The sequence below is a fragment of the Parasteatoda tepidariorum genome, chromosome X1 (assembly GCF_043381705.1).
Source record: "Parasteatoda tepidariorum isolate YZ-2023 chromosome X1, CAS_Ptep_4.0, whole genome shotgun sequence".
Lineage (NCBI taxonomy): Eukaryota > Metazoa > Arthropoda > Arachnida > Araneae > Theridiidae > Parasteatoda > Parasteatoda tepidariorum.
Genome location: NC_092214.1, coordinates 1,213,632 through 1,229,893, shown reverse-complemented (window position 1 = coordinate 1,229,893; position 16,262 = coordinate 1,213,632). Strand labels below are relative to the sequence as shown.

At 26.7% G+C, this 16,262-nt stretch overlaps 1 protein-coding gene across 2 annotated transcripts in view; it reads left to right on the top strand.

The window, feature by feature from the left end:
- Nucleotides 1-6,048, top strand: part of LOC107444581 (cytoplasmic polyadenylation element-binding protein 2) — a 68,135-nt gene extending 62,087 nt beyond the window's left edge. For both annotated transcript variants that reach the window (XM_016058755.3, XM_016058754.3), the window contains 2 exons: nucleotides 4,551-4,732; nucleotides 5,146-6,048. In XM_016058755.3, coding sequence (XP_015914241.1) covers nucleotides 4,551-4,732; nucleotides 5,146-5,373 — 410 coding nt within the window. In that variant the 3' untranslated portion in view covers nucleotides 5,374-6,048. The remainder of the gene's footprint in view (nucleotides 1-4,550; nucleotides 4,733-5,145) is intronic.
- Nucleotides 6,049-16,262: the final 10,214 nt, after the last annotated feature.

Here is a 16,262-nt window from a genome sequence, read left to right as displayed (position 1 = left end):
GTATTCTGTAAAAAAATAAGTAGTGACACATCATATATGTTTTTGAAGTTTCAAATTTTATATTACAGGGTTCCTACGGTCCTTAAAAATCCTTAAAAACTGCTTAATTTTGGTACAAGGTTTTTAAAAGTCCTTAATTTTTCAGCATCACTATAGTTGAAAGGAATGATTTTTGAGTTAAATTTTTTAAAGCATATAGTCGTTCTCTTATCACCTAGAATTAGAACATGCATGGAGGGTAGAGCATTTTACTCATGATTCTAGAATGATACTCCTGAGGATTGTGAAGCATTCCAAAGGAAAAGAATAGAGTGTGGACTAAGGGGATACTGCACATGGAAGAGATTGTGCTTTGAGGGGGGAATTCTAAGGTACCTAAGTAAAAGAACCACACTGACCTTCAAAATCGACAGAATTCAAGAACAGCTCCACTGGTAACACATCTGTTTATAGGAACAAAGTAAAACCCTATGAAAGAAAGTTTCAGAAATTTTTTTTTAACTGGAATCCATGACAAGAACTATTCCCAAAAAACTTGAATTAAATAGATTTGTATAATATTTAAATGTGTAATAAGTAACTTTAAATTTATAGAAAGCAGTAACATTTTTTTAAAATTCATGATTGTGCTAAAAATTAAACAGGTCTGTAATAAACAGGATTTGAAAAATCCTAGCCCAGCTTGGTTTTTCATCAAAAACCTAGGGTTTATTGGGTTTTTGATAAAAAAAAGTCCCAAATTTTTTGAAAAATAACTTACAATTTTTATTCCTGAGTACTAAATAAGAATGCATGATTTGCTTCTAACAAGAAAGTTAAATATTTGGTAACTATAACTTATTTTGTTACAATGTAAATTTTTTAGATTGTTACATTATTTGTATTTCTTAAGAATAGGCAGATTGTTACATAAAAATTTAAATCTTCTCAATTAAAAGATCCCAAACATTTTGTTATTAATGTCTATCAGAATATGTTGTTTTTTTTAAAAAAATTTTATTTTACTTTTGGTTGCTTTAAAATTAGTTCATGTTTTTCGTCGGAATGTTTAGTAATATTATGTAAACATAACAGTTTTGGCTGGAAATAATTTTATGTGAAGCTCACTGTAAAAGTAAATGTAGCACATTTGCTTTTAGTAATAATTTCAAAATGATTAAGTTACATACCGTTTTCAATATGCTTTTCGTGAAGTTTTTCAATATATGTTTACAAAATGTTACCTGATAAACTGATATTACATGATAATTTTATAATAAAAGAATACAACTTTCAGTTTAATTTGCGATCAAAATAAAACATCAAATTATAATAATAGTAGAGAATAATATTAAGAATGATAAGGGATGATAAAGAAATACTATAAGAAAATATCTATAAATCATGAAAATGAATAATTTATCAATTTTTGTTAATTAAGAAGCCTTATTAATTTTCTGGCCATAGGAATGTGCTCATACCTTTGAAATATTGTTTTAGACCCTTTTCACTGAGTTATGTATGTTTCACTGACAACTAATACATGGTGCGTAGTGTTTTTAGAAAGTGCTTAAAGGTGCTTATTTTTGCTTTTTGAAAGCCCTTAAAGGTGCTTTTTTCATTGGGTGTTTTTATAAAGTGCTTGATTTTCCCTTTTTGAAAATTAGATTTTTTTTTTTTTACCATGTCGATTTTCGTCTTTGCAAAAGCGCGCTTTTCACATTTCAACGTTTTTACAATTCATTCAACCACCATCTATTTCGGCGTACCGTCGTTCCATAGTGTATGAAAGCGCCACTCATGTTACAAGTCTAATGAAATACTTGGGAGTCTGCAAATGCGTCTACTGAGTTGGGTTCGGTGAGATTATTGCACCATTATGCAACTCTGCTGCATTTTGCGAGATATTCTCAATTTCAGGCTCTCGAGCATTTAATATAGCTTATATAGTCAAGAAAAATAGTTCTTTGTCAGAAGCTAGTTATTTTATCATGATCATGTAAAGGCTTTGAAAATTGTTTTGCATTTTGTTATATCGATATAGTGCTTAAAAATATTTTTTGAGTACTTAAAAAGTACTTAAAATGTGTTTATTTTTTGTTTAAAGATTTGGTTATGCACCCTGTAATAAAAACATATAGGTTCATAAATTATAAATCTTCTCTAACATAATTGTATTTTTATTTTGTAAAAATTTTCATAAAAAAATTTAATGCAATGAATTTTTAAAAAATACTAAGTTAAGCCTAATGAAAAAAAAGTGGAATGATTTAAGGCGCTTAGATATTAATAGGGCTTGTTTTTACTTGAAATAGGACTTAATTAGGACATAGTTAGGAAAACTACTCTCATGCATAACTCTAATTCAACTTTTTAGTTCAACGTATTAATTCTTTTAATATATATCTTGATAAATAAAACATTTTATTAATAAAAAAGAAAGAATTTTTTTGTTGTAACTAAATATTTAGCAAAATTGATCCACAACTGGATATGTGATGCATGTCTAGTAGCGGAATATAAAAACTTGTAATATAATTATTTTCAATGTTTTGCCCAAGTTTCTTTATTTACTCTTTTTTTTTTTAAATATATAAAAAAAATTGCAAATCTTAATTTCTGCACTTAATTTTACAATCCAGTTTTAATGAAATCATTAAAAATGAAATACGGATTAGTTTCATAGATGTCATTAACCCTTAACAATCTGAAAATATTTTTTAAAAAACCTGACCCGGGTTTGCAAAAATTGCCTGGTTCTACTTTGGTGAGCTCTGTTAATGCTATTATATCAGTACTTGCACAATTATAATTTTTTTTATTGATTGATTTTCTTTTTTAAGAACGGTAAGTAATTTTCACTTTCACTGGTGGATATATTTATATTCGATGATAAACAATCATACTATTTTTAAGGTCCTTAATTTTTCGAAAAAGTCCTTAATTTTTCAAAAAAGTCTTTAATTTTTTCAAAAAAAAAGTCCTTAATGTTTGCTTTGCTAAAGAAGTAGGAACCCTGTATTAATATATGTTTAATTTTTTTTATGAAACATTTTGGAAAGTTTTTTTTAATGATGCTTTCATATTGTGAGTTGTTAACTAATCTAACTTTTTTTAAAAATGATTTTTCTTAATACAGTGTAAAGTCCCGTATCCGGAATCGGTGGGACTTCCAGAAGTCCGTATAATAGATTTTTCCGTATAATACACCCCCAAGGTAAACAAAGCTTAAAATGATTTAATAAACCATCTGAATCTAAGAAGCAAAAAATAAATAAACACTATTTTTAAGGGGAATAATGTTTTAGCATTAAAATATCTAATCAATCGAATATAAAATATTAGAAAAAAAATATTATTGCTGAAAATATGGAAAACGAAAAAAAATTAGCCGTTACGAAAATATTAATCTGCCATTTTGAACTAGAACGATTCAAGCAGGAAGGGGAAATTCTGGAACAAAGCTTAAAATGATCTAAATCTAAGAAGCAAAAAATAAATAAACATTATTTTTAAGGGGAATAATGTTTTAGTATTAGAATATCTAATCAATAAAATATGAAATATTAGAAAAAAAATATTATTGCTTAAAATATAGAAAACGAAAAAAAATTGACATATGAAAATAATAATCCGCCATTTTTAACTAGAATGATTCAAGCAAGAAAGGGAAATTCCCGTCATTCATTAAGGTGGGTAGGTGGAGGAGAAAAATTCATTTCCTCCTTATTTGTGAAAGAAAATAAGTGTAAAGAGGAGATCATTTAAGTTGAGGGTGGGGAAGTAACAAATTATTGTTTTCTCTCCAATCATTGGCTATCAATCAAGCATAAAGGCGGGGCACGCTGATCGGGTTCTCTTTATTTTTTCTTCTATGACTGAAAGAATCTGCTAAAGAAAGAATGTTACCCCCTTTTCCCCCCGCCTCCTAAATATTACATGGTATGGGGAAGAACGAATGTTTTGTTTCTCAAGGACGTGTATCCTTTTAGACCTATTCAAATTTTCCATTTTGACTCCCCCTCCACCTTAACGCTTGCCCCGTTTACCCTTTTCCACAGTATTTCTTCTTTCAATAAAAAGGTTCCAGGAAATGCCTCTTTTACTAGCCACCTGCATGGGAAAGGAGGGGGGGAGGGGACTCAGTTGCGGTCTTTTGAAAACAAATCTCCCTCTTTTTCCTACATTCCAAGGGAGGAGCGTCACTAACGGTCACTCAATGGTCTTGGTAGATCTTCACTTCCCCTTTCTGGTGATTTATGGGTTCGATGCATGAATCAGAGGTTCAGTGCAAGCTAGAAAAAAAAATTTGTCAAAAGATCTTTTTTTTTTTTTTTTTTTTTTAGGAAAGGGGAAGATGGAGAGATGTTTGTTTATTTTGATTGTTAAAAAGTGTTCGGGAAATCGACCCTTCCAGGAAAGGGACGTCCGGATATGGGACGTTACATGTAGTATTTAGTAATTTATTTGACTTATTTTTGATTATTTACTTGACTTTTGCAATAATTACTATTACATTTGCATGCGATATCTTTTTACTGATCTACCAATGCATTCAATAATATTTTCAGTCGAATTGGCTATGATCATGGATCGTTTATATGGAGGAGTATGTTACGCTGGTATCGATACAGATCCGGAGTTAAAATACCCCAAGGGTGCTGGCCGAGTTGCATTTTCAAATCAGCAAAGTTATATAGCTGCAATCAGTGCTCGATTTGTTCAATTGCAGCATGGTGATATTGAAAAAAGGGTATATTATTTTAGCTATTCAGTGACTAAAAAATCATTTTATTTTGAAAAATTACAGTTTAAACAAAATGTATGGTTATATAAAAATATGAAACATATGAACTCTTTATTTTTCAGAATTTTTCTTATTTTTATCCTTGGAAAATGTATGAAATGTTTTTTGTGTGGTACAGACAACATAACAAAAGTTTTTCCTACCCTTATATGGTCTAGCCTTATTGTGCCAACTTTATTTATTCGTTTGAAAGAATTAAGTGAAAGCTAGATTTATTTTAAACAACTAGCTATGATATTAACTAATCTATTTCATAAAAATAACTGATGAATGTTTTGCTTTTTGCATGATATTAGTACTTTATCCCATGTTGAGATAAATAAATATTTGATATGGTTTTTCATGTTATAATTTTTCAGGTTGAAGTCAAGCCATATGTTCTAGATGATCAAATGTGTGATGAATGTCAAGGATCTCGTTGTGGGGGGAAATTTGCTCCATTTTTTTGTGCAAATGTTACATGTTTACAATATTATTGTGAGCATTGTTGGGCAACCATTCATTCTAGGCCTGGACGTGAGTTTCACAAGCCACTTGTAAAGGAAGGAGCTGATCGTCCGAGAGCTGTTCCTTTCCGTTGGTGTTAAAGCAAAAAGTTTTATTTTTATTTATTTCTAAAGAGTTTTTACACAAATTTAAATATTTCATTTATTTTAGCATTTTGCTACCTGTTGAAAGATTTCTTAAAATAATTTTATGTTCCTATATGATTATTAATGACTAAACATATGTTTATATCTGTTTACATTGATAACTAGTCATTAAAGTACTTTATTTATACAAACTTTTTTATATCTGTATGTAACTAATGTGTGTGTGCAAATAATTCACATATATTTATAATTTGTTAATGTTACTCTAATTAGGTTTTGTTATGTAGAAAAATAATTTTTATATTTCTTGAAAAAGAAATTTTTCTGCTGTTCATTATTCATATCAAAATGTTGTGAATTCTATTTTTTGCTAGTGCATTTGTTAAAACAAATTGTGGACACTATGTAAACTTCTTCAATAATCCAAACCATGTTATTTGTTTCTATAAGCCATATCTGAGCATGATTTTTATATTAGATTCATCTCAATTGTCTAATTTCATCTACTTTTACCAAAATGGTATAAATGTCAAAAAATATATAATTTTATTATTAGTATTTACCCTCCTTTATGAATATAAATTTAAAAGTAAGCATTGAAAAATTGCCTTGTTATCAGTTTTTAGATACTTTTTATATACATGTAATCAATACATTTTAAAACACTGAGAGATATCCTGTCAATTTTTATCATAGATAGTATTTTCATGCATGATCTAGCAATAAATATTTAAATAATTGTTATCTTAAAAAATGCATGTGTGCATATAAGAAAGCTCAATTTAAATTTGTATTCTCCTAGTAAACACATTCGCTACTTTTGCTATTAGTACTTTTATTAATTTTTTTTAATACGAAGCTAACTACTTTTGAATAATGTAATGAATAGCTCTAAGATTGCTGTATAAAAGTGATAACGTGCTCCATATAAATATAATAATGGTTTTGAATATTTTAAATTGTTATACAAATTCCATTTTTCAGTTTCATTTTAAAATGTGATGTGAAATTTTGTCTTGCATCTATTTTTTGCCGTGATTTTTTATGGCTGCTACTGTTCATAAAAACAACAGTTCATTGTTCAAATATTTTTTACGCCACCCTACCTTCATATACAGTAATATTTCAAAATATATCTTTTATATTTAGACTGCATGTTCACTTAAAATTTCTTTTCATATGCTATGTCCAAATACATTGATATATATATATATATNAAAAATATATATAAAAACTTCAGATTCTAGGCAATTTTATATTGATGTTTTCGAAATAAGCATTTAAAATGTTTCCAGTTGAAAATATCATTGTATAATTCTACAAGATATCTTTTTTTCCCTTCTGCTAGTAGTTAATTCAGAGAGAGACAAATTTCTTGCTGTTTCAGAAATCAAATATAAATAATGCTTAGCACATTCTCTATTGTAGAATTAGGGACAATCAACAGTGAAGCTTATACTAATCTAGCTATTTATAAGCTCTTTGTTACATTAAATATAATGTAAAATAATGACTTAATGAAAAAATTTTAATATTACTGTTTTTTAAAAAATGCATAAGTTTTTCCTATCTATTAATTTTTCTAATTCCATATCTCTTTTTACCTTAGTGTTCAATTTCTTAAAAATATAGTTACTTTTCTACTTAATTTTATAAGTAATATTAATCTTTGAACATGCTTAATTTAAAACTTCTATTTAAGGAGTGAATTGGTAATTTTAAAAGGTTGTTTTAAATTTTGGCTTTTGACGAAAACAATTTTGTAACTGCATATGAAAAGAAGTAGTTTAATCTTATGGAAGGTTACTCTTACAATTATATTTTTCAATTTATGTGACTTGTAAAATTCATTTTGAACTAGTCCAATTTGCTCAGGTATTATGATAAGTCTTCTTCACATCCTCAGTAAAAATATAAGATAGATTTTGTCACTTCACATTTAATGATATCTTTATACTTACAAAAACTATTTTAGCTATGGAACTAGTGTTTAAAGGTAATTAGTATATGATTTAAATGTTATTAATAGCATTTTAGTTTTATCTTTCGAGATCAAAAATTCTTTCTGCTTCAAAGATTTTAAATAATTGAATTTATTGCTTAAAAATTTCTATAGTGTTGCAGCATATTTACTACACATTACTAAGAATTTGCTGGAAGTACATCCAAGTGTAAAGTAAAATTAATTAGGTAAAATATCTAAAGTTAAAATAATTAGGTGTTTATCCCAGTGTAAATGTATTGCAAATTTTTCATTACTTTTTATATCTACTGATTTTACTTTTGTGTTGCATATTGTATTAATTTTCATGGGGATTTTTTTTAATTAAACATAATAAAACTTAATGTAATTTATTAAATATTATATATCATTTTCATAAAAGTTCAATATAAATAATCATGAATATATTGAAGTTTTAAGTATTCTATAATATTACAATTTTTATCTCTTTTTAAACATTTATCTTGAAACTTCTACTTAAAATATTAATAAATTTTCTATGCATACTTTTGTATAAGCATATTAAACTAGATTTACATAGAAATGCACTTTTTACATGAGTGTGCAATTTTTTCCTACATTAGTGTTAGCTATAGATTTCTTTTTTAACTGAAGACTTGGTTCTTGAGCTTAAACTTTTAGTTTGAATATTAAAAAAAACTATTGCCACACTTAAATATATTTGAATTGATGCTTGACATTTAATAATCTTTATAAGATAATTATGATTTGTTGCATATTATAAGTAACACTTAATAAATGGCTATATGTAGATTTTTTTTCCAAATGGGTAGCTTAAAAAATATAAATTCTACTGCATTTTTAGTTTTCTTTAAATGAAGATAATGTCATAAGTAATTTGTGAAACATGATTTTAGTTCATATATATATATATGAGGTTAAAACATAGAAGTGTAATGTAAGTAGAGCACACACCTTTTGATTATTTTTGTCCTGACAATAATACCATGTGACTTGAGAGTGAGTCATCAGAGAAATTCTTTACCTTCTGTTTCTCCTTTTTATTTCAATTGAAGAAAAACAGTTGCTTAGATCATTCTTCAGAAAGAAGAATATAATTATCATTAGATTTAACACTGTCCAGAGGCCAATTGTTTTTAGATTTTCTTGAGCAATAAGGGGCTACCCACCACAATTCATATTTAGATATTGATTTAGCCTCCTAGATGCAATATCTGCAGTTTTAACATAATGTCATTTTCTCATAAGATATGACATTCAATATTTCTCTAGTGCTGTAAATGTTCATTTCCTCTGGAGTCGATGGCATAGACTTGGGCTATTGGAAGTAATGCTGATTTCCAATTTTGCACAGAACTGTTTGAACTTATCTCAGTTGACTTTCTTCTTTAGCCGATTCTGTTTTTGGTGCAACTGCATGACTTAATATAGCTTCACGTTCTAATTTAAAAATTTAGTTAATGCTTTTGTCATGTGCAATACATAATCAATGTTTTTTTCTGACTTGAATTCTGAACAAAATCAAACAAATGAACTTCTTGCTTTTGTTCAGTACTCTTTAAGTAAATAAATTGGTTGAATTGTTGTTGAGAAATTGAATTTTAAAATGTATATTTAAATTCGATTTCTCAGGAACTATTCAATCGATTTCACTCAAATTTCGTATTTTGTCATGTAAAATTACATACTTTAAAATGATGTAAAAAATTATAAATATTTAATTTTTTTTTTCATCGAATTAACCTTGGATAAACGAATTTTATAATTGTGTGCAAAATTTTTTCAATTCATTGCAAAATTTCTTTAGATATGGTGAAATACGCAAAAAGTAAAATTAATATTACGGGGTTCAAAGTCTGAATCGCTCTCCTGACCAAACTATGGGGACCATATTTCCCAGATTGCGGCTACCCTTTATATTCTCTGAATCTGTCAGAAAAAGGTACGTTTTTTTAGAGAAAGAACGGTTTTGTATCTGTCTTCGTAACTTAAAATATCGTCTGCACTAATTAATTAGCATATTTGAAGTCATCCTTTCAAACCATTAAGAATGAGTTTTAGAACTTGATAATCTGATCATTAGACTGTACTTACGTTCATAATGATGATTAGGGTAGAGTAAAACCAGTAACTCTAAAAAATACATATTGCAGGATTTATAAATGAGCAAATAACTTTGGAAGCAATGACATACTTACAGAATTATTATCTCCCTCTACTGTTTTATTAATACCAGAGTAAAAAAAATATTTTAAGGTTGGGTTTATTTTAGAACAAAAATTTTTTACGGTGTTGGCTGCCCTAATTCTACTTTATTATTTTTTCTGGGATGGAAAATTATGTGTCCTAAGGGATGTCAGAACTTTTTATATACAACCTGCTTATGATTTTTAGCTATAGCATGCTAGCGGATTTACTGTGTTGTTATATTGCAGAAATAAATATTTGCCGTTGCCAAGCAGATATATTAATAATAAAAATATCTGTAATTTTTAAAGAAGACATTTGCTTTAAATTTCACTTAAATGTTTTATAATAAATAAATAAGTTGTCAAAAAAGTTTTCTTTATGTAATTAGCTAGCATTAAAAGCTTGTAAGATTCTGTGATGATAAACTGATCTTCCATTTATGCAGACTTGCTAATGTTTTAATAACTTATCATAAACTGTTCAAATTTTTTTGAAAAATAGTACTTTTAGAAAACATTTTATCTTTGCTCAAATAAAAGTGTTATTGTTTGTGATCAAATATTCTTCTTTTTCATATAGCTTCTTTTCACCATTATTCAAATGTGAAACTCTGAATTACTAATTATAAAAATAATTAAATCTCTTTTATGTTATGAAGTATTTTTTTTTGGTTAATTTTTAATTATACAAAAAATGTAATGATGTTTTCAGAGTCAAATTTAAATCACTAAAAATTTATACCATTATTGCATATTTAAAGACAATGCAGTATTTATATTAAATTTTAAATTTGTTTTTATTATCTTTCTTAAAAGATTATTTAGATTATTAACAACTAAATTTTTGTTCTTAAATTTTGATATACATTTTTTTTTCTTTATTTTAAAACAAGTACAAAAGAAACCTACTGGTGAAAATGACATTGCTCTATTTTTCATACACACTATTCATATGAATGAATAAAAGTCATTGTCATAGTTATTTGTGAATATTTATATAAAGATATCCAGAAGGTTTTTAGAGTTTAGTTATTTTATGCACTACTTATTTTGACTGCACTCTTTGAAACCATTATAGCAATAAAATAATTCAAAGTAGAACGTATTTACGAATCTTTTACTAATTTGTCTCTACTTAAATCTTATGTGACTCACAATCTATACCTCAAAATGTTACATTGATTTCCATATTGCCAAACAAGATAAATATTTAGGTTCTTATAAAATGTTTTTAAATAAGATATTGTACAGAATAACAAAAAAGTTTACTTGTTCTTGCTAGATATGCATTTTTTAAATCAATTCATCATGAGATTAAAATTCTTAGTCTCTTAAACAAAATTACAGCATTAAAAAGTTTTCTTCTTTCTTTACCTTTAACAGTGAAAGAAATCTGTTAAAAATTTTCAAATAAAGCACTGCTTATTTTGTTTCACCGCATTGCTGATGGGAAGAAAAATCACTTTTGATGGCTAAAATTATATGAATATTAAAAGAAATTATTGATCATAGTGAAAAGCAAAGAGAGAAAGACTCCTAATTATCACAGATAATGCATTCCTTGGATAACTGTTTCAAAAATAATTAAAATGGCTAACTGTAAATCTAACTATGATTAATTATTTTGCTTTTAGGAAGTGGTGACAAATATGTTGCTTAAAACTATTCCAAACCTTAGTTGCTATTACTCTTTTTAGCAAATACACAAAATCATTGTTTACCTGCAACTTTACTGATTATTTTTTATTGACAAAGTTTAATTTTATTTAAATTAAATACAATAATTTAACTGCATAAAAAAGTATCAATTTCGAAAAATGTTTGCCACTTTAGCTATCACCATTTATGTTTCAAGTTGTATTTCTCACATAAAATTTTTTTTAAATAAATTGTGCCTTAAAAATAAATGTTACAATACAGAGTCTCATGGACAATTTATTTCAATCATTCAATTTATGTTAGATCTGAAAATTTTATATTACTTACGTGCCTTTTTCTTTTTTATATATGAGTACCCTTTATACACCTTTCCACCGATATTTCAAAATTTATCTGTTCTTTCACTAGAAATAATCCTTTAAATTTTTTACTGTTTCCTCCATTGTGTTAGTGCAAATTTTTGTGGCTATAAGTTTTTCCTTTTAATTTCATGTTAAAATGTAGAATTGTCTTGATAGCATAAATCAAACAATTATGGGGTTAAGAAAATTATTCAGATTGTAAGATCTGTCTAGATTGAACTTAAATTTAGCATTTTTGATATGATTTCTATTTGTTTCAAATTGTTTATGCTGAGATTGATGCTGATAATTTTGTAATTTTAATGTGACAATGGCTAATAAGAACATATAAGTAACTTGATTCAAAAAAATATTTTTACTTTTAGTTTACTTTAGTTACAAACATTAAAAACTTCATTATGTTGTTGTAATGAATACTACTTTTTAAAATAATGTTTTACTTTTATTTTTATCTATATTTGTAACTTACTGCAATAAGATTCAGACATAAGTTAAAGTAGATTACTTTTATTAAAAGATGCACCAACTTTAATGATTGTTGTTGTTGTTACTAATCTCAGATTGTCTAGCAGGGCTAGACAATCCCCATGAATCCAAAAGTCTATAAAAAATAGTTGATTCTGGAGAACATCGTCTTACTTTACTGATTAGTTATATGTTTCATTCATGCTGAATGTTTATCCTAAATATGACATAATGTTTCATGATTTTATGAGACAAACAAAATAGTTTAAGCCACCAATAATTTCAATGCCAAATGTAGCTTGAAATAATACTTTCTTTTGTTCAGTCATGTTTATTGTAAGTTGTATACAGTTTATACACAACATGATTTCACTATCTTTGTTTCTCTTTCTTCTAAATCATACCTATTATGGTAACTATGTTGATTTCAGTTGTATTTTATATTGCATCCAAAATGGTGAAATTCAATTTAAAAATATTAATAAGTAGAAATTTTTAATCTTTTGAGCTATTGGTGGTTCCCAATTAATTTTGACAATAAATGTGTATGGATGGTTGACTGAATGTAAACAATAACAAACTACCTAAAACCAGAAGAAATTTAGAAAACTTCTGGTGTATCCATCCACTTATGTTAAGCAACGAGGCAATGTTTGAACATAAATAAAATGTAAGGTTTGCCATGTTTTGAGTGTTATCCCTTATTTGGCTTTATTTGTGTAGAATAGTGTTTGCTATTTTTTGAGTAGCATCATAGCAAGCTTGTGGAGTCTTATGTTGAACGTTCTCATATGTTGAACGTTGTGTGACTCATATGTTGAACGTTAAATTGAAAAAACGCATTGTATTGAAAACACTACAAGTGTAATAAAATTGAATGGTGCATTTTTCAAGCTTAGGCGTAAAAATCAGTCAGAAACAGTAGCCCGGAAGTCTTATGGGGAATTTTGACCCCAGTATCATCTGTGCTTAGCTTTACACAGTCAGTCATCCATAGTGTATATAGTATTTTAAAAATTTAGAAGTGTTTTTTATGTTTACAGTGAAAATAAATTAATGTCAAGCAGAAAAAAAAAGAATAAATGGCCTTATCTTATTTGCATTGATGACATGAATTTGTGAAATGTAAACTATTGAGCAATATTGTGTCCTAAGTTTTCTAGACAAATACCTGCTAATGCTACATAAAATGGTCAACTTATTTTTTTGTTGTACAGCTAAAAAGTCATACTCTTCATTGGTCGTAATATTTTATAATACTAACATGCAAATATATTAGATATACGTATCATTGAAATAAAAAGTTAAGAAAATAATATAATGTGATAGTATAGTCTTTATTTTATGACAGAAACATTCAATCATACAGCTAAATTTATGTATTAAACGAAACTGGCAATACTTTAACAAATATATTTAATTTGTAGTCTTTTTTATTATTAATTTTTGTTGCAACTTTTCCTTTCACTAATAAAATAAAGGGTTTAATAATACTTTTGAATAAATTCACTGAGAATTAATATTTTGAAAGAAACTTTTTGAAAACCATTGCTTTAATATGTATGTGATTTGTCAACTAGATTCAGACTTGTTTTGTAGAATTATTTTTTTTAAAGAAACATTACTTAGCTTTGACATTTTGTTATTTTTTAATCCAATTTCTTTTTCATCCAAATAATTTCGATGTAAATTTCATTTTGACATTTAAATAAAATTTCGAGACATTTTTTTATTGAAATTTTTTCCCCCCTTTATAATTCATGTATGAAACATTTAAAAACCATATTTTTTATATTGTATTGTAGTGCATATTTTTAGCATTAAGCATGTTAATGAGAAAATTGTTCATATATATATATATATATATATATTATGGAAACATGTTCTATTGACTTAAATAATATTTTGATAACTTAATTTTGACTTTAAAAAACGAAAATGTGTTAGCTTTCGCAATATTTATTTAGACCAAGATGACTCCTGTTGAAACAAATGTGTTCAAATGTGTAAATGAAAACACTTCAGTGTTAAAAAATTGTCTTAAAGTGTGAACTTAACAAAGAATTTAGATTTTATGTCCAAGTAGAAAGAAGTAATAAATAAAATTAATTTAGATGTGTAAAATAGAAAACATATGTATACCCTATAGTTTATTTTTTATAGAAAAGTGTTTTGTATTTCTTTTAGACATGATTAAAATTTAAAAGATATTTTTTAATTGTTTAAAAAATTGTCATCTCATTTTGTTTCTTTTTCATTTTAAATCTAAATTCTCATTTATATACTGCTTTGTTTTGACTTTAAACATTCCAAAAATATTTTTGTTCCATTACTAGTTTTGTTTGTATGCTTTTATAAAAAAAATTATTTGTAGATTTATTCTACTTTTAACCTTTTCCAGTCCAACGATGCCTTTTGGTGATGAATTTAAAGATAAAGGTAAATTTTAATGAGCATTTAGTTATAACTCTCACAATATGAATTTTCTTATTAAATCCATCAATCATTCAGGGGCTTTATTTTATTTAACCTTAAAAAAGGTTAAACTAAAAGGTTTGTATGAAAAAATTTAGGCTAGAAAAGGTTAAAAAAAAAAACTTTACTTTGACCCTATCAAGTATTTTTGTGGTTGCGCTTTTTAAGGCAAATAATTGCAGCTTCTTACTCCACGTAAAACACTAAAAAAATGTGTGTATGTTTTATAATTATATTTTGTATGCTCATCAATGAAAATAATTGTGTGAATTGAAAAATAAAGGTGAGCTTTTTCAAAAATAAAACTTTTTTATTGTCATTAAAGATCTCAAAAGTTGGATCTTTTTTTTTAAAAAAAAGTCCTTTGTATGACATGTTAAAAAGTCTCAAAATTTATAACAATTAACATTTTGTATTTTTCTGATTGTTGTAGTACTGCTCGGTGAATGTTAACATTTCTTGATGTCTGAACGTTAAAAGCACATTTCCACTAATAGATAGGAGATATTTTTTTCTATGGTGCTGCACATTTTTGAAAGCATTGCTTCAGTTAAAGCAATAAGAAATAAAGAAATTATTTTGTTAGAATGGTTGAGTGCAATTATTAGGAATCGTTCACAAAATATTTTGTTGAATATTGCTGATCTTCGAAAATAGATTAAAATTTTGAGTGAGAGTAGACAAATTGGCTTGTGATATGTTGTGATATTTTATAGATAGTTAAATAATGTATATAGCCTGTCTCTTTTGTACAAAACTGTATGATGTAGTGAGTTGAACTATGAAACAATCTAGATTTTTGAATTTTTTTAGTACTTTTCATTTAATTCCTAGCTTTTATTTATTGCAGAAAAGTGTTTAAAAATAAATTTTTGAAGCTCAGACTGCCTTCTAAATTTTTATTGACAGCCCTTTTAAAAATTGATCAACAAAATGTCATCATTTTGAGTACATAAAATCTAATTATATTTTATGAAGAAAATTCTTTATTTTCTTTGAAGTCTTTCATTATTGTGTACTTACATTTTGGTATTTAACATTTGTATCATAATATATGCATAAACTGTTTTGTGAGATAATGGTATTTTGATGTTTAAATAAGTAATGATTTTGTGAACGATTTTTAAAATAAAAAGCAAGAACAGAAGTGATATTTGTCTAGAACTGTAACCATCCATAACTGCTGCTCAATATTTCACTTGTAGCAGTCAACAATGTATGATAAGTATTGAGGCTGTTATTCGAGGCAAAAATGTTTGCCAATTTAATTTGTGATAATTCATTTTGCAAGCTGACGAAATCAATGTATTTTCCCCCTTAAATAACCTGTTATTAATGTGTGGTATGAAAATCTGCATTTAAGGTTTTATTTTTCAGTAAAAATCAGTGCATGTTAAAACTTTGTCTGATTATACAGAAAATGTATGTTATTTAGGAGGTTGGAGATCTTACCTCATTAAATCATCTCACTAAGAAAAATGTTACAAGCAAAGTAAAAACAAATAGTGAAAAATATTTTTATTGTTATTATTCTTTATTATAACTACATATTTTTAATCATTTTTTAAAAATATTAGCATCTGGGTATATTATAGATGCATTATTTTTATGGAAAGCAATATATTTCATTTTTCTTGCAACAAAAAAATAAATAAAACTAAACTCAGTGGTACAAAAGCCCACAGAGGGCCAAGGCCTACTGTGCCCATCTCAGTGTTCTTGACCTTGGGTTCTGGAGTGCAGGAGCAG